This window comes from Sus scrofa, chromosome 13 (genome assembly GCF_000003025.6).
Source record: "Sus scrofa isolate TJ Tabasco breed Duroc chromosome 13, Sscrofa11.1, whole genome shotgun sequence".
Lineage (NCBI taxonomy): Eukaryota > Metazoa > Chordata > Mammalia > Artiodactyla > Suidae > Sus > Sus scrofa.
The window spans coordinates 66,246,457-66,265,549 of NC_010455.5; the positions used below are offsets into that span (position 1 = coordinate 66,246,457).

General features: G+C 40.6%; 1 protein-coding gene across 3 annotated transcripts in view; it reads left to right on the forward strand.

Annotated features, from left to right (window-relative positions):
- The window catches only part of FANCD2 (Fanconi anemia complementation group D2), a 66,651-nt gene that overhangs the window by 4,506 nt on the left and 43,052 nt on the right, over positions 1-19,093 (forward strand). For 2 of the 3 annotated variants that reach the window (XM_021069313.1, XM_021069314.1), the window contains exons 4-15: positions 68-135; positions 985-1,088; positions 1,296-1,356; positions 3,066-3,118; positions 6,458-6,536; positions 7,635-7,759; positions 9,601-9,688; positions 10,498-10,602; positions 11,230-11,330; positions 11,683-11,788; positions 12,501-12,536; positions 16,432-16,575. In XM_021069313.1, coding sequence (XP_020924972.1) covers positions 68-135; positions 985-1,088; positions 1,296-1,356; positions 3,066-3,118; positions 6,458-6,536; positions 7,635-7,759; positions 9,601-9,688; positions 10,498-10,602; positions 11,230-11,330; positions 11,683-11,788; positions 12,501-12,536; positions 16,432-16,575 — 1,070 coding nt within the window. The remainder of the gene's footprint in view (positions 1-67; positions 136-984; positions 1,089-1,295; positions 1,357-3,065; positions 3,119-6,457; positions 6,537-7,634; positions 7,760-9,600; positions 9,689-10,497; positions 10,603-11,229; positions 11,331-11,682; positions 11,789-12,500; positions 12,537-16,431; positions 16,576-19,093) is intronic. The other variant, XM_021069315.1, reaches the window with a different exon arrangement.

The following is a 19,093-nucleotide window of genomic DNA, read 5'->3' on the forward strand; positions in this document are numbered from 1 at the left end:
TGGGAAAGTAAAACAAGGTAAGAAGTGTTAAAGACTCTGGAGACCATCTAGTTTTCTTTCCTCATAGCTGTGGATCAAATCGTTTTCCAGAAGAAGCTCTTTCAGACTCTGAGGAAACATCCTTCTTATCCCAAAGTATGTACTTTCCCCTGGTACTTTGGGTTTTGCCAGCAGTACCTCAGGAACTGGGAATTTAAAGACACTGGTGTGGCGTTCCTATCATGGCTCAGCAGAAACGAATATGACTAGCATCCATGAAGATGCAAGTTCGATCCCTGGCCTTGCTTAGTAGGTTAAGGATCCAGTTTTGCTGTGAGATGTGGCATAGGTCGCAGACACAGCTCAGATCCCGAGTTGCTGTGGTTGTGGTGTAGGCCAGCAGCTACATCTCCAATTCAGTCCCTGGCCTGGGAACATCTAGATGCCACTGGTATGGCCCTAAAAAGACAAAAATAAATAAATAAATAAAATAAAAAGACTCTGGTGGAGTTCAAGTTATGGCACAGAAGCTTAAGAATCTCGTGTTGTCTCTGAGGTGACGTGGGTTCAACCCCCTGGCCTGGCCCAGTGGGTTAAGGGTCTGGCTTTGCTGCAGCTGTAATGTAGGTTGCAGCTGTGCCTCAGTCAATCCCTGGCCTGGGGAACTTACATATGCCACAGGTGTGGCCCCAAAAAGGAAAAAAAAAAACAACACAGTGGCATGAAACTATTATATAGAATGGATAAAGAACAAGGTTCTACTGTATGACACAGGGAACTATATTCAGTATTCTACAATGAACTGTAATGGAAAAGAATATGAAAAAGTAAATATGTATTTATATACTGAATCATTTTGCTGTACAGCAAAAATTAACACAAAATGTAAATCAACTATACTTTTTAAAAAATAAAAGTACTGGCATAAAATAGAATGATTTTAGCTAACCCACAGCAAATGTTAAACTAAAAATTTTACTCTTTTTTTTTAAAAACGTCGCTAAGATAATAGAAGAGTTCGTTAGTGGCTTGGAATCTTACATTGAGGACCAAGGCAGTTTCAGGAACTGCCTGTTGTCTTGTGAACGGCTGCAGGATGAGGAAGCCAGGTATGGAGACAAGGCATGGAATCTTGCTGATGTTTAACCTGTGCATTAATTGGAGTCGGGGTGAGTTGTGGGACAATGCAATTTTTCAGAATTTCATTTTTGATTTATAACTCTTTTTCACAGGGTTTTAACCTTTAAATTATTGTTTATAGTGATGATAATAAATATTAAAACAAAATAGAAAGTAAATTTTTTTTTTTTTTACAGCATGGGGTCATCTTACTGTAAGAGCCTCATTAAATTGCTTCTGGGAGTTGACATATTACAGGTGAGACTGCCATTCTTTTTTTTTTGTCTTTTTGTCTTTTTGCTATTTCTTGGGCCACTCCCGCGGCATATGGAGGTTCCCAGGCTAGGGGTTGAATCGGAGCTGTAGCCACTGGCCTACGCCAGAGCCACAGCAACGCGGGATCCGAGCCGCGTCTGCAACCTACACCACAGCTCACGGCAACGCCGGATCCTTAACCCACTGAGCAGGGGCAGGGACCGAACCCGCAACCTCATGGTTCCTAGTCGGATTCGTTAACCACTGTGCCACGACGGGAACTCCTCATTCTTTTTTTGAACATTTGATGGGTGTGATTTGTGGCTTGTGCCCAGGTATAAGTGGTAGGCCCACAGGGTAGAACAGGGTTAATGAGAAAATTTGGATTTGCAATAGATTGCCATAGCCCTGTTGCTGAGATGCATCTGGTAGGGCACTATCTGTCTTTGGACTGAGCTGATTAACCCAGTATATCTCAAAGCCTTGTTTATTCCCTCAGCCCCTAATCCCTGCTTCATAAAATTTCATCCTTGTATATTTCTGCCATATTCACATCTGTATTATCTCTCATTTAGCTTTGTATTTGCTTATTAGCTGGATTTTTCTCTTCTCTTTCCCTCTCTCTTTTAATTTATTGAGTAGACAATACATTCACATGTTTTAAACAACTCAAATTATAAAAATGTATGTAGGAAGTTCCCATTGTGACTCAGTGGTAACGGGCCTGACTAGTTTCCTTGAGGATGTTGGTTCGGTCCCTGGCCTTGCTCAGTGGGTTAAGGATCTGGTGTTGCCAAAACTGTGGTGTAGATTGCACATGTGGATTGGATCTGGCATAGCTGTGTTGTAGGCCAACAGCTGCAGCTCCAATTCGACCCCTGGCCCAGGAACTTCCATATGTCACAGGCACAGCTCTAAGAAGGCAAAAAAAAAAAAGAAAAAAAGTGTGTTTTTTTTGTTTTTTAGGGCCAAAGCCATGGCATATGGAGGTTCCCAGGCTAGGGGTCAAAATGGAGATGTAGCTGCTGGCTTACGCCACAGCCCCAGCAATGCCAGATCTCAGCCACATCTGTGACCTACACCATAGCTCATGGCAACACCAGATCCTTAGCCCACTGAGCAAGGCCAGGAATTGAACCTGCATACTCATGGGTGCTAGTCAGATTTGTTTCCACTGAGCCACAATGGGAACTCTGAAGAAAGGATGGTGATATATAATGCAAAGTCTCCCTCCCAGCCTCTCCTCCATTTTTCCCCTTTTCTCTCTCAGTGTTAATCTTTTCATACTAGATACAACTTTTCCCTTTGATTGGAAATCTTGACTATAACCTACTTAGCTTAAATCTAAGAGCCTTCTTGTTCCGCTGAAGAGAAATCTTTTCTTGCAACTGTCTAATAATCTGTTAAAGTCTGCATTTAATGGGTTAAGAGTTGTCATTGTATTTAATATTTTTGTTATCTGATTGTTTTAATATTGCCTCAATTGCCATTTTGCAATTTTTTCAGAAGACAGATTATTGATAAGCCCTTGTGTTTTAACAGTTTATATTGAAAATATAGGCAGCATTCATGTGGACATTCTTATAATAAGGATTTCAAGTAAAGCAAGGTTTTTCCTCCAAGAACTCTTGTCAAAGAGAATTACGACTAATTATACATTTCTGTGTTGTATTTTGAGACCATCTTCTAATTCCCTATGTTTTCTCTTTTAGCCTTCCATTATCAAAATCTTATTTGAAAAGTTGCCAGAATTTCTTTTTGAAAAGTAAGTGGAGTTATTCTGGAATATTCAAGGACCCTGGTATAGTTAAGTTTCTCTTTGAAAAGATTACTCTGAAGCATCATTGGTTTCTCTGAAGGTCATATTTATCATGACCCTAGATTCTTAAGTGACTACTAAAGTTTTATTGAGGGGGTCCTTTTGTTTATATGATTATACATTCCTAGAAGGATACATGATAAACTGGTAATGGTGATTGTCTTCATTCAGGGGAGCTAGTGGCTGAAGTCACATATTCTAATTACTGTTCTTTACCTTTTCAATTTTACCATATATGTGTGCTACAATTTTTTAAAAATTTACTTTAAAAAAAAATGAATAGCGTAATAGAAAAGTAGGTAAAGGTCACGAAGAAGAAATATAAGAGCATCAAACATTTTTTTAATGCTTGAGTTTATTAATAATTAAAGACAAAAATTTCAAATAGTAGATACATTTCTTTCACTCTCAAAAGATCTCCCTTTTGAGTTTAATGAACAAGCATGCCCATGTATCACCTGTGAACATAGAGACCAGTTCAGTCACTCTGAAGGGCAGTAGGCTGTGAGTATCAAAACCTTAGATTTTGCATACCCTTTAATATTCAGCTGTGTCTCCTAATTTATCCTAAGATAACTGAATTAAAACAGCAATAAATAAGACTACTGTTTAAGATCATAAAAAAGTTTAAGTTCCCTGGTAGCCTAGCAGTTAAGGCTCTGGCATTGTCACTGGCTTGTAGTGTGGGGTTGGAATCCCCTGGCCCCAGGAAACCTCGTGGCCATGCCCATGGGTGCGGGTTGGTCATCAAGAAAACGGTCGATCCAGTTGCTCTGGTACTGCAGCCGATCAACCCTAGCTGGACTCATAGCGCGGGAGCCAAAAATATAAAAAGACCTGTCGTGACTCAGCAGGGATAAACCCATCTAGTATCCTTGAGGACAAGATTCGATCCCTGGCCTTGCTTAGTGGGTTAAAGATCCAGCATTACTGTGAGCTGTGGTGTAGGTCACAGATGTGCTCAGATCTGGTGTAGCTGTGGCTGTCGTAGGCTGGCAGCTGTAGCTCTGATTCAACCCCTAGCCTGGGTACTTCCATGTGCCTCAGGGTGCAGCCCTAAAAAGTCAAAAAAATAATAAGGTAACAAAAAAATTGTAAACTGAGATGTTCAGCTATAGGTGATTGGTTAAGTAAACTAGGTGAATCTACACAATGAATTATCATGTGGACATTAAAAATTATAAAGAGGACATTAAATACTGCACATTAATTTTTTTTTAAGAAATCGGGCTATACAAATCAGTAATTACAGTTCAGCCCTGTATTTTGTTTAGTAATTAAGAATATTCACAAAGGAATTTTTGTGCCTTGGCAGTACTGACCCCGACTAGTATCCACGAGGAGGAAGATTTGATCTCTGGCCTCCATTAGGGTGTTAAGGATCCGGTGTTGGCCATGAGCTGTAGGGTAGGTTGCAGACTCGGCTTGGATCCCACATTGCTGTGCCTGTTGAGTAGGCCAGCAGCTACAGCTCCAATTCAACCCCTGCCTAGCCTGGGAACTTCCATATGTCATGAGTGTGGCCTTAAAAAGACCCCCCCCCAAATGCACATATTTACATATATATGTGTGTATATGTATATATATATATACACACATATATATGTATGATATCAGGAGACATCTCTGGATGAAAATATTTAGGTCATTTTTATTTTCTCTCTCTCTCTTTTTTTTTTTTTTGTCTTTTTGCCTTTTCTAGGGCTGCACCTGCAGCATGTGGAGGTTCCCAGGCTAGGGGTCTAATCGAAGCTGTAGCTGCCGGCAACAGCTACAGCCACAGCAACGAGGGATCCCAGTCGAGTCTGCAGCATAACACCACAGCTCACGGCAACGCCAGATCCCTAACCCACTGAGCAAGGCCAGGGCTCGAACCCGCAACCTCATGGGTCCTAGTTGGATTTGCTAGCCACTGAACCACGACGGGAACTCTGATTTTCTCCTTTTTAATATGTGTTTTTTCAGTGTCTTAAGTAATAATGGTAAACACGAAGATTTAGCTCTAAAAATTCATGTTTTGCCTGAGTGGCTACCTCTAGATGCTTTATGTCCTAGCTAAGTTTTTGTTTGTTTGTTTTTAATTTTTCAGCTGTCCACAGCATGTGGAAGTTCCAGGGCCAGGGGTCAAACCCATGCCACAGCAGTGATATGGTTCATAGTAGTGACAGTACCCTTAACTGCTACGCGCACCAGAGAACCCTGTTTTTTTTGTTTGTTTTTGAGACAATGCTGTTAAGAGGAACAGGAGGTAGTCCAAATCTTTAGACATAGAAGGCTGGGAAGAAGACAGAGACTCATTTTGGGGGAAATAATACTGAACCAACTTTTCTTCACCCATGAATGGTTTTCACTACTTTCACAAACCTCATCTAATCTGACCTATGTTTCCATAAGAGTAAAAAGTACTTGTTTTTTTACTTATATATTGATGTAATTAGTTTTTTACTTTCTTAAAATAATTTATCTTTTTCAATTTGTTAAATTTATTACCTTTATTTTTTTAAATTGTTTATATATCTTAAGAGATATTCTCCAGGAGTTCCCATTGTGGTGCAGCAGAAATGAACCCGACTAGTATCCATGAAGGCATGGGTTCAAACCCTGGCTTCACTCAGTAGGTCGAGGATCCTGCATTGCTGTGGCTGTGGTGTAGGCTGACAGCTGTAGCTCCAGTTTGACTCCTAGGTTGGAAACTTCCATATGTTGTGGGTTCGGCCCTAAAAAGCAAAAAAAACCCAAAAAATACTACAGACCTTTCTTCCCCTTCTCTAAACCCTTCCCAAATATAACCACTGTTAACAGGTTTTTTGTTTTGTTTTGTTTTGCTTTTTAGGGTCACACCCACGGCATATGGAGGTTCCCGGTCTAGGGGTTGAATTGGAGCTATAGCTGCCGGCCTATGCCACAGCCACAGCAACGCCAGATCTAAGCCGCATCTGTGATCTACACCACAGCTCATGGCAACACTGGATCCTTAACCCACTGAGCGAGGCCAGGGATTGAACCCGCATCTTCATGGACCCTCTGTCAGGTTCTTAACCTGCTGAGCCGCAACAGAGCTCCCACTGTTAACAGTTTAATGGGTCTTCTTACAGACATATTTCTCAACACATGTAAGCATATATCTCATGTTTTTTTGGTATCACTTTGTATCTAGCACAGTGCAGCACACAGTAAGTGTTCAGTAACTGTTAAATGAATGGCTGAGATATTGTGTGGAATATTAATGTTTGCTGCCGTGTAAGTCAGAGGGGCGAAGTCTGACTTCTCATCTTAACATTTTAGTGTGAACAGTGATGGAATCAACATGCCTCGCCTCATCATCAACCAGCTGAAATGGCTTGATAGAGTTGTGGATAGTAAGGTAGGTTTGGGGACTTTTCTTTCTCTTGGATTTAGAGAGAAATTTTTTTTTTTTTTTGGTTTTAAGCGCTTCAGGCGTGGCATATGGAAGTTACCAGGCTAGGGGTCGAAATGGAGCTATAGCTGCCAGCCTGTACTACAGCCACAACAAGTATGCAACCTACACCGCAGCCCACAGCAACGCTGGTCCTTGACCCATTGCATGAGGTCAGGGATTGTAACTAGTATCGTCATGGATACTAGTCAGATTCATTTCCATTCATTCATTCATTGCCACAACAGGAACTCTGAGAAAATTTTTATTTGAAGAAAAATTTGTTATTAAGTACCTTGGTAAAGTTGAGTGTGTTTTGAACCTAGTGCTTAAGGCCCATTTCAGTGTTCTTAAAATCATGCCTTCTATTTCAGACATTTCAAGACTGAATCTTTATTTGGAAGGACATGAGTTTTAGAATCTCATTTGGGCTAGAATTTTGTGTCTTCTACTTATTAATTGTATATCCTTGAGCAACACATATTCCTACATTTTAAAAATGGGAATTGTCACACAAACTCCGTAGAGTTGTGAAGATTAAATAAAATGAAGTGTGTAACAGACCTATTAGATAATATGCTATCCATCCTACTTTTTTTTTTCTATATGCCATCTTCTCTGTGAATAGTTCTGAGTCATTTACTCCCTTTTTTTTTTTTTTTTTTTTTTTTTTGTCTTTTTGTCTTTTTAGAACTGCACCCTCGACATACGGATGTTCCAAGGCTGGGGGTCCAGTCGGAGCTGTAGCCACCAGCCTATGTCAGAGCCACAGCAACGTGGGATCCGAGCCGAGTCTGTGATCTATACCACAACTCATGGCAACACCAGGTCCCCAACCCACTGAACGAGGCCAGCGATTGAACTTGCAACCTCATGGTTCCTAGTCGGATTCGTTAACCACTGAGCCACGATGGGAACTCCCTGGGTCGTTTACTTCTGATTTTAAGACTTTGAACTTGAATGTGTGTGCAGTTGTCATATTGTACATGAAAGCATTCCAGTTTTGCATTTCGTGAGTATTGTAGGTACCGTGCTACACACTTCTGATAGTCTCCTCCACTGCAGGATCTTACCACAAAGATCATGCAGCTGATCAGCATTGCTCCAGTGTACCTGCAGCATGACTTCATCATCAGCCTACCTGAGATCCTAGGGGATTCCCAGCATGCTGACGTGGGGAAAGAACTCAGGTGGGTAACACCTGCTGCCATCTTGGGCAAAGCTCTACTCTGGGAACATTATCACTTCAGTATGCAAAGAGTAGTAATAATGTGTTCCTTTTTATATTAAGGAGGGTGATACCCATCTTCCATAATTAGAATATGGGATTTGACTTTGATTTTCTCTCCATTCTTTTTGGCCACACTCCCAGCATGTGGAAGTTCCCAGGCCAGGGATCAAACCCACACCATAGAACCTGCACCATAGCTGTAACCAGAGCCACAGCAGTGACAATGCTGTACCCTTAACCTGCACCATAGCTGTAACCAGAGCCACAGCAGTGACAATGCTGTATCCTTAACCTGCTGAGCCACCAGGGAACTCCACTGACTTGCTCTTCTGCTAATGAGTATATTTTTGAGTACTTTCTTTTAAATAGCATATCTGTGGTAAATGTGAAGTCTGGCTTAAGCTTTGGTATATAAATTTGATCTACAGAGACATAAACATGATGTTTTGTTTTTGTTTTTGTTTTTTTTTTTTTTTGCTTTTTATGGCCACGCTTGCAGCATGTGGAGGTTCCCAGACTAGGGGTCGAATCTGAGCTATAGCTGCTGGCTTACACCAGAGCCGCACAACACCAGATCTGAGCCACATCTGCAACCTACACCACAGCTCATGGCAATGCCAGATCCTTAACCCACTGAGCAAGGCCAGGGACCAAACCTGTGTCCTCATAGATGCTAGTTAGATTCGTTTCTGCTGAGCTGCAGCAGGAACTCCCCCATGATTCCTTTGTTTTATTAGAATTTCTACCCTCAGAGGGTCCTCAGTCATGACTGCATATCCAAATCATGTGGAATTTATTTAACATTCTTTGACCTCTAAGTGATTCATTCTAATGCATGTTGCTGCATCTGATTATTGCTGAGACGTGTTGCTTACTGACATTTATGTGAAAAGTACTAATTGATAGGACAATAATTAAGAAGGGGAGAACAGTATTCCTACATAGTTTTGTTTTCTGTTTTAATGCAACAGCCACCCCTGTGGTATGTGCAAGTTCCTGGCAGTGAACCAGGCAGTGAACTGACACCACAGCTCTAAATAGAACCATCCTAGAAGTAGTTAAAAAATTCAATTTGTAGTATTTCGTTTCCTGTAGTTGTCTGCAAAACTTTCCAAAAATGTCCAGAGATTTTTTTTTTTTTTTTTTTTTTTTTTTTGCCTTTGTGCTTTTGGGCAGGCTGCTCCCTCTGGGTATAGCACTTATGCCACCCACTTTCCTGCTTAACTCCAGCTTGTCCTTCTGTATAACCTTCTCTTAGAATCTATCACTGTCCTCTTCTCTGTGCTACTGTAGCACCCTGCACATAATACATCTCTCATGGTTATCACACTTCATTGTACTAGTAGGTTTTCGCTTTCCTTTTCTCAAGAAAAATATGCACCAAACTCAATAGTGGTTACTGGGATTCCGTGGTGGTGCAGTGGGTTAAGGATCCGGTGTTGTCACTGCTGTGGTTCTTGTTAGAGCTGTGGTGTCAGTTCACTGCCTGGTTCACTGCCAGGAACTTGCACATACCACAGGGATGGCTAAAAAAAAAAAAGGTAGTTTTTTACCTCTGGGTAGTGGGATGATAAGTTCCCTACATGGTTCCTTCTGGTTTCTACTTGGTTGTTTGAATTTTTCATAATGAGCATGTATTTTTAAAAAATTAGGACAGTTTTTAATGAAATGTAATATTAGGTCAAAATTTAGTGGGGACTAAATATATCCTCTCTTTCCATACCTTAAGTGATTTTTCTCAAGTCATTTTCTGCCTCTGTTAAAGGTTGCACAACTTTTCTCTTTTTCCACTATTCACAGTGACCTTCTAACAGAGAATACTCTGCTCACTGTCCCGATCTTGGATGTCCTTTCCAGCCTCCAACTTGACCCGAAGCTCCTGACTAAGGTGGGGAAGGACCCTGCTGTCTAAAAACAAGCCGTCTTTCTCACCTTCCAGAACCAGCGTCATTCAGTCATTACCGTGGACCAGTTGAATATGATGAAAATTTCTCTTTGAAACATTACTGAATGACGTTTGCTTTCTTTTTTTTCTTTTCAATGAATTTCTGCTCCATTTTTATTTTTATTTATTTATTTATTTATTTATTTTTGCTTTTTAGGGCCAAACCAGTGGCATATAGAGGTTCCCAGGCTAGGGGTCTAATCAGAGCTATAGCTGCCGGCCTACACCAGAGCCACAGCCATGCCAGATCCAAGCCTCCATCTTCGACTTACACCACAGCTCATGGCAATGCCCAATCCTTAACCCACTGAGCGAGGCCAGGGATTGAATCCACAACCTCATGGTTCCTAGTTGGATTCGTTTCCACTGAGCCACAATGGGAAACAGTTGCTCCATCTGCTCCATTTTTAAACAGTTTTAGTGGAACTCCTCTCTATTGCCTATATATTTACAAACTCTCCCCTATAGGAATAACAATTTTTTATGCCTTCCTCTAGCCAAGGGAAAATTCAGGCTCCAAAATGTAAGGTGATAACACTTTCACATTCATCACCTGTCTATTGTCAAGGAAGCTGTAGTGTTAACAATTGCAAGCTTATAATTTGGTTTAAAAAATAAAACAAGGTGTTTTTCTTCTGAAATTACAAGTAAGAAAACTCAGAAGTAATTTTTCTAATTTTAACTAACAAGTTGGTAGTAGATTGAGGTATTAACATGAAAATATGTAAGGTTTTCCTGCTTTTTGTGTTTAGGTCCGCCAGTTGGTGATGGGTAAGCTGTCATCTGTCATGTTGGACGATTTACCTGTGATAATCAAGTTCATTCTTCATTCCATAACCGCCACGGATGCACTCGAGGTACCCTGTTATTTCCCAGCAAACACTGTAGGGTGCTAGACCCTGCAGAGTGCAGAGAATAGCATTGGTGCCCTTGTGAAACTCAGCAATCAAAAAAAAGGCTAAACTACAAGTTCCTGTGTGGCTCAGCAGGTTAAGGATCCAGCCTTGTCACTGCAGTGTTTCAGGTCGCTGCCTGTGGCAGAGGTTTAGTCTCTCTGCATGCCAGGGGTGCAGCCAAAAAAAAAAAAAAAAGACTAACCTGGAGGAAGAGACATCAAGATAAATTACTTAAATTAATAGGTTCTGATTGCTCCTCTCTGTCCTTATACTGATGATTGTGATTGATCCAGTACTATTCAAGGGCAAAAATTGATCTATTATTGAGGTTTGTTCTGTATAAGCTGCTAAAGGTTGTATTTGCTATTTTAGTGTACTGTCTCAAGGAATTCTGGAATTTTAAAGCACATGACAAACTTGCATTAGCTGTTTTCATCAGCTGTCTTTTGGAATGCCTTGTGTAACAATATGTTTAATGATTCTTCCTCAGTCTTTCAGGAGATTGTTAGAATGCTCTTGTTCAGAGAATGGATTGTGCCTGTCCACTGTAAATGAGCAGAAAACATAGCTAATACTTATTTACTGTAGGTAGTTTCTGAGCTTCGGGAGAGATTGGATCTGGAGCATTGTATTTTGCCATCACGGTTGCAGGCTTCTCAAAGCAAGTTGAAAAATAAAGGATGGACAAGGTATAAACTCCTGGGCAGTTACCACCTTTTTTCTCACACAGACAAGGAAAGTTTCCTGACATCTATCTTGAAGCCAGGACAGAAGATCTTAATACTTAAAACTATAAATAATGGTAGTAATATTATAATCATGTAGTACTATACAGTTTTTCAAATCATATTTATGTATATGTGTATTCCCTTGGCTGTTCAGATCAATCCCAATAGACTGCAGTACAAGTTTATTAACCATTTTACGCATGAAGTTGTGATTTGTTTTGACATGTGACTAGTAAAACAGGAACCCAGATCTTACAGGTTCCTATGTGGTAAGTGGAAGGATGATTTTTTTTTTTCCTTCTGCTGCTTGTAGTTCTTCAGGAAATCAAGAAGACAGTAAGGATTGTGTCGTTCTCTTCTTTGATGTGATAAAGTCAGCTGTTAGATATGAGAAAATCATTTCCGAAGCCTGGATTAAGGTGAGTGAGATCTTTGGAACTTTGAACATTCAGGAGGAAATGGGTGGCAGTCAGCGACAGATGTGCAGGTTAAGGTAGGTTGAGTGCTCGCCTTGGCAGCACATATACTAAAATTGGAATGATACAGAGATCACCATGGCTCGTGTGCAAGGATGGCATGCAAATTCATGATGCATTCCACATTTCTAAGATAATTAAGAAAGGGAGGAGTTCCTCTTGTGGCTCAGTGGTTAACAAATCTGACTAGGAACCATGAGGTTGGGGGTTTGGTCCCTGGCCTCGCTCAGTGGGTTTAAGGGTCCGGCATTGCCATGAGCTGTGGTATAGGTCGAAGATATGGCTTGGATCCCGAGTTGCTGTGGTTCTGGTGTAGGCCGGTGGCTACAGCTCTGATTAGACCCTAGACTGGGAACATCTATATGCCGTGAGTACAGCCTTAGAAAAGGCAAAAAGACAACCCCCCCCCAAAAAAAGGGAATATGTGTATATATATGTGTAACTGGGTTACTAGGTTCTACGGCATAAATTGGTACAACACTGTAAATCAAGTATACTTTAATAAAAAATTAAAAGTAGGTTGAAATAAAAGTTTTATAAGTCAGTAAAATAGAAATAATAGATGATGGTTCCCAGAAATAATAGAATAAGCATGCTGAATAAGGTAAAACGTGTTCTCTCTGTTGTAATATTTTTGCGACCTTTGTTTTTCCAGGCAATTGAAAACACCACTTCAGTGTCTGAACACAAGGTAATGTCCATGTACTATGAATTTTAAATATTGCAGACATCAAGTAGTGATACTGGCTAACTTTTCTTCCCTGGCTTTCTCCAGTCATCCTTTCTTTTTTTTTTTTGTCTTTTTGCTATTTCTTGGGGCGCTCCCGCGGCATATGGAGGTTCCCAGGCTAGGGGTGGAATCGGAGCTGTAGCCACCCGCCTACGCCAGAGCCACAGCAACGCTGGATCCGAGCCGGGTCTGCAACCTACACCACAGCTCACGGCAACGCCGGATTGTTAACCCACTGAGCAGGGGCAGGGACCAAACCCACAACCTCATGGTTCCTAGTCGGATTTGTTAACCACTGCGCCACGACGGGAACTCCCAGTCATCCTTTCTGCACCTTCTCTAGCTGCTGTCATAAACATTAGCTGTCCGAGGAATGTGATCTGAAGGGGTGACTTGTCAGACGATCTTTATTCTGGTAGTAAAATAAAAATAAAATGTCCACGAGAGGAGATATTAACATTCCAAACATGCATAATGAGTTGCCATCAAAGAAACCAAGTGTGACCCTGCCTGCCATGAGGAGGAGACTTGAGTCACCTGGGTCCTGAGTCAAGTCCCACAGTCTCTGTGATTGCCCTTCGTCCCCACACATGGAATTGTCAGGATAATGGCATTTCATGCTTACTTTACATTCCTGACCAGAGTAAATCTAACAGTTCATCTACTACCCTGCCAAGGCAATGGTACTGAATCTGTCTTAATTCTGGAAATTTTTCTTCAGTCAAGAACAGAGATGATTGAGTTTCTTGTGTACTGTTTGGTTCCCTTTAAAGATTTTTTTTTTTAGTTGGAATTTCTTTTGTGCGGTTTTGGTAGTTGTTTATCTAATGGTTAGATGACTGTTTAAAAAGCTATCGTGATATTGAATAAAACAATGAAAATAATTTTTTTTGTGGTGGCTGGGGGTAGGGGTGATGATGATGAGAATCAAAATACCCTAAGACCACAGTTTTTATTTTTGCATAGTGCTTGGCTTCTTGCATTGCTATTTTTACAGATTTCTGATTATTGTATAGATGTAATTTTATATTTGGATTTCTTTTCTTCTTCACATTGTGTCATGAACTTTTGTATGCTTCTGCATTGTCTTTATTGTCATTAAAAAATTTTTTTTTGAGTTCTTTTCTGGCTCAGTGGGTTAAGAACCTGACATAGTCTTCATAAGAATGGTTCACTCCCTGGTCTCACTCAGTGGATTAAGGATCCAGCATTGCCACAAGCTGCAGCATAGGTTGCAGATGCAGTTAGGATCTGTGCTCTTGCTGCAGTTGGCTGGCAGCTGCAGCTCTGATTTGACTCCTAGCCTGGGAACTTCCATATGCTATGAGTGTGGCCATGAAAATAAAATTTTAAAAAAATTGTTTTTTTGGTCATACCTGTGGTATGTGGAAGTTACTGGGCCAGGAATGGAATCTGCACTGTAGTTGCAGCCTGCACCATGGGTGCGGCAATGCTGGATCCTTAACTTGATATGCCACACAAGAACTTCATTTTTAATTTTTTTTTTTTTTTTTTCAGCTTGCAGCAACTTGATGTGGGATCTCAATTCCCAGACCAGGGATTGAACCTGGGCCTCAGTGGTAAAAGCACCAAGTGCTAACCACTAGACCCTCGGGGAACTTCCTGTTGTCATTTTTAGTACCTATATTCTGGGTGCTCCTGTCGTGGCTCAGTGGTTAACAAACCTGACTAGCATCCATGAGGATTCAGGTGAGCCCTGGCCTCACTCAGTGCGTTAAGGATCCAGCATTGCCTTGAGCTGTGGTGTAGGCTGCAACGTGGCTTGGATCCTGAGTTGCTGTGGCTGTGGTGTAGGCCAGGAGCTGTAGCTCTGATTCGCTGTAGCCTGGGAACACCTCCATGCCACAGGTGCAGGTGCAGCCCTTAAAAGCAAAAAAAAAAAAATGGCATGGGGAATTAAGTATAGATTTCTTAGGTTCATCCATGTTGTGCATTAGCAATATTTCATTATTTTATGGTTGAGTAATATTAGAGAGTGCGTGTGTATTGCATTTTCTTTTTGATTCATACATCAGTGGAGAGTTGGGTTGTTTCTTTGTCTTAGTTGTTGTAAATAATGATCTAATGAACATGGGGGTGCAGGTAACATTTTGAATTAGTGTTTTTGTTTTCATCAGATAATAGCCACAAGTGAAATTATTAGATCTATAGTTCTATTTTTAATTTTTTTTAGGAACCATAGTGGCTGCATCAATTTGCATTCCTATCAGCAGTGCATAAGGGTTCCCTTTTCTCTACATCCTTGCTAGTATTTGTAATTTTTTGTCCTTACCATTCTAACAGGTGTGAAGTAATAGCTTATGTGGTTTTGATTTGTGTTTCCCTGATGTTTAGTGATGGTGAACATCGTTTCATATAGATTGGCTATCTATGTCTTCTTTGGGAAAATGTCTATTCGGATTCTCTGCCCGTTTTTAATTGGACTGTTTGTTTTTTTGCTATTGAGTGATGTGATTTCCAAGTAATTTTTTTTCTTTTTTTGTCCTGCTTGACTTTTTACCACTTCTTTTTTTTCAAGCATAGATAATAAACTAATTGGAGAGAAAAAACCCACTAGTGATCCAAAAATGTGTAAAAACAGTTTCTCTGTACTCTATGCCACTCTTCCTTGGCTAATCATTCTTCCAAGATTTTTTCCTATTCATAGACAAGTTATATGTGTGTGCAGTTGCTTATACATATACATGTGTGTACTTGTAAATTGTTTTTACAAAAACAGAATCTTACTATGCTTATTGCAGGTTGCTTTTTTTTAAATTTCACAATATGTCATGTATGTCTTTGTCAAAAAAGTATAGTGTAACTTGTTCTTTTTACTGGCTGTATAATGTGCTAAAATGATAATTTATATAACCTTTTTCACACTGACAGTCATTTATAGTTTCCACCTTTTCACAAAGAAATTTTCCTAATAACAAAATAAATACCAAAGTTGGCAAATGATTTAATCTTTTTCCTTAATAAATGTAAGGATAGTCAAAGTTATTTCTGTAATAATACCACTTTTGCTTGTTTTCCAATATTTTCTTCTTTTTTTTTTTTGCTCTTTAGACCCACACCTGCAGCATATGGAGGTTCCCAGGCTAGGGGTCTAATCAGAGCTGTTGCTGCTGGCCACAGCCACAGCAATGCCAGATCCGAACTGAGTCTGTGACCTACACCACAGCTCACCTGCATCACAGCTCATGGCAATGCCGGAACCTTAACCCACTGAGTGAGGCCAGGGATTGAACCTGCAACCTCATGGTTCCTTGTCGGATTTGTTTCTGCTGTGCCATGATGGGAACTTTCAATATTTTTTTAAAAGATACCAGTGGTTAATAGTTGTAGCACTTTTTTTTTTTTTAAATATTTCTGGGTTATTGTGAAAAAATTAAGTATTCCCATGGGACCATGTTGAGCAAATGAATATTCTTTATATTCTTTTTTTGTTGTTGTTTATTTGGTTTTGGTTTTATTATTTTTATTTTTTATTTTTCTTCCTGTTTAAGGCTACACATTTGGCATATGGAAGTTCCCAGGCTAGGGGTCACATCAGAGCAGCAGCTGCCAGCCTGTGGCCTAGGCTACAGCCACAGCAACTCCAGCTCCGATCTGAGTCTGTGACCTAAACCACAGCTCACAGAAATGTGGGATTGCTAACCCACTGAGCGAGGCCAGGGATCGATCCTGCATCCTCATGGATACTAGTGGAGTCTGTTTCTGCTACGCTGTGACGGGAACTCCTGAATATTCTTTGTTTTAATGGAGAATAGTTGAGAGCTGCTGTTTTGTTGTAGTAGATGTACTGATTTATTTAACTATTTTCCTCTTGTTGCATATTTATTGACAATAGATTTTTGACCTGGCGATGCTTCTCATCATCTATAGCACCAACATTCAGACAAAGAAATACATTGAGAGGGTGCTGAGAAATAAGATTCGATCAGGCTGCTTTGAAGAAGAGCTGCTACAGAGTACATTCTATATTCATTACTTGGTAAGTGTCAGAGAATCAGACAACATTAGTCTGAAAGTTATAGAGTGGTCATTTTAACATTTCCTACACAGTGTGGGAATCATGACACCAACAGTTTTGCTGCGTGTTGATCTTTGACAGGGATCTCAGTGTATTTCAAAACATAGTAGGTGAGGCTTTGGTGATATAGTGGTTAGTATAGCTGCCTTCCCAAACATAGTAGGATTATTGCTTACCTTCACTAAGACATTATGATATTAATAAAACCAGCCTAAAATTGGTTTTCATCTTTTAAGCAAAAAAGTCACAAAACTAGTTTATGTTGAACTTATTAGACTTACCCCACATTCTTTTTTTTTTGGCCACCCCTGTGGCATATGGAAGTTCCCAGACCAGGGATTAAATCTGAGCTACACCTGTAGCCTACACCACAGCTGCAGCAATGTCCGATCCTTTAACCCACTGTGCCAGGCTGGGGACTGAACCTGGACCTCTACAGCTACTGGAGCTTTGGTGGTCAGATTCTTAACTCACTGTGCCATAGTGGGAACTCCCCAATTTCTTTTTTATAGAAGATGTAATTCAGGTTTTGTAGTTACATACTTATGTATTTTTATTTATTTATTTATTTTGTATTTTCTAGGGCTGCACCTGTGGCATATGGAGGTTCCCAAGCTAGGGTCTAATTGGAGCTGCAGCTGCCAGCCTACACCACAGCCACAGCAGCGCAGGATCCAAGCTGTGTCTGTGACTTACACCACGGCTCACAGCAACGCCAGATCATTAACCCACTGAGTAAGGCCAGGGATCGTACCCACAACCTTATGGTTCCTAGTCGGATTTGGTTAATCACTGAGCCACGATGGGAGCTCCCTGATTTTTTTTTTTAATGGTTTTTATTTTTTCCATTATAGCTAGTTTACACTGTTTTGTCAGTTTTCTACTGTACTGCAAAATGACCCAGTCTCACATACATATATACATGCTTTTTCTCACATTATCCTCCATTATGCTCCATCATAAGTGACTAGATATAGTTCCCTGTGCTATACCAGCAGAATCTCATTGCTTATCCACTCCAAATTCAATAGTTTGCATCTGTTAACTCCCAATCCATCCCACTCCCTCCCCCTCCCCCTTGGCAACCACAAGTCTGTTCTCCAAGTCCATGAATTTCTTTTTTGTGGAAATATTTGTGCTGTATGTTATATTCCAGATATGAGTGATATTTGGTATTTGTCTTTCTCTTTCTCACTTCACTCAGTATGAGAGTCTCTAGTTCCATCCATGTTGCTGCAAAAGATATTATTCTTTTTTATGGCTGAGTAGTATTCCATTGTGTATATATACTACGTCTTCGGAATCCATTCATCTGTTGATGGATGTTTAGGTTGTTTCCATGTCTTGGCTATTGTGGATGGTGTTTCAGTGAACATACAGATGCATGTATCTTTTTCAAGGAAAGTTTTGTCCGGATATATGCCCAAGAGTGGAATTGCTGGGTCATATGGTAGTTCTGTATTTAGTTTTTTGAGTACCTCCGTACTGATTTCCACAGTGGTTGTACCAATTTACATTCCCACCAACAGTGTAGGAGGGTTCCCTTTTCTCCACACCCTCTCCAGCATTTGTTATTTGTGGACTTACTAATGATGGCATTTTCTGACTGGTATGAGGTGATACCTCATAGTAGTTTTGATTTGCATTTCTCTAAAAATCAGTGATGTTGAGCATTTTTTCATGTGCTTGTTGGCCATCTGTATTTTTTTTTTTTTTTTGTCTTTTTGCTATTTCTTGGGGCGCTCCCGCGGCATATGGAGGTTCCCAGGCTAGGGGTCGAATCGGAGCTGTAGCCACTGGCCTACGCTAGAGCCACAGCAACGCGGGATCCGAGCCGCGTCTGCAACCTACATCACAGCTCACGGCAATGCCGGATCGTTAACCCACTGAGTAAGGGCAGGGACCGAACCCGCAACCTCATGGTTCCTAGTCGGATTTGTTAACCACTGCGCCACGGCGGGAACTCCCATCTGTATATTTTCTTTGGAGAAATGTCTATTCAGGTCTTTTGCCCATTTTTCAATTGGATTGTTGATTTTTTTGCAGTCTATTTTGATTTTTTAAATGCTGTTTTTCATTGGCTACCTTATTTATTTATTTGTGTATGTATTTATGTATTTATTTATTTTGTCTTTTTAGGGCTACATCTGTAGCATATGGAAGTTCCCAGGCTAGGAGTCATATTGGAGCTACAGCTGCTAGCCTTCACCACAGCCACAGCAACGCAGGATCCGAGCTGCATCTGCAACCTACACCACAGTTCATGGCAACACTGGATCCTTGACCCACTGAGCGAGGCCAGAGATTGAACTCGCAACCTTATGGTTCCTAGTCAGATTCGCCAACCACTGAGCCATGACAGGAACTCCTGAATCCTTTTTCAGTTGTCTTTAGAAACCCTAAGTATGACAGATTCAGAGGAATGCTAATAGAGACTTAATTATTGAATCATCACTATTCAGCCATTCAACACCATGAC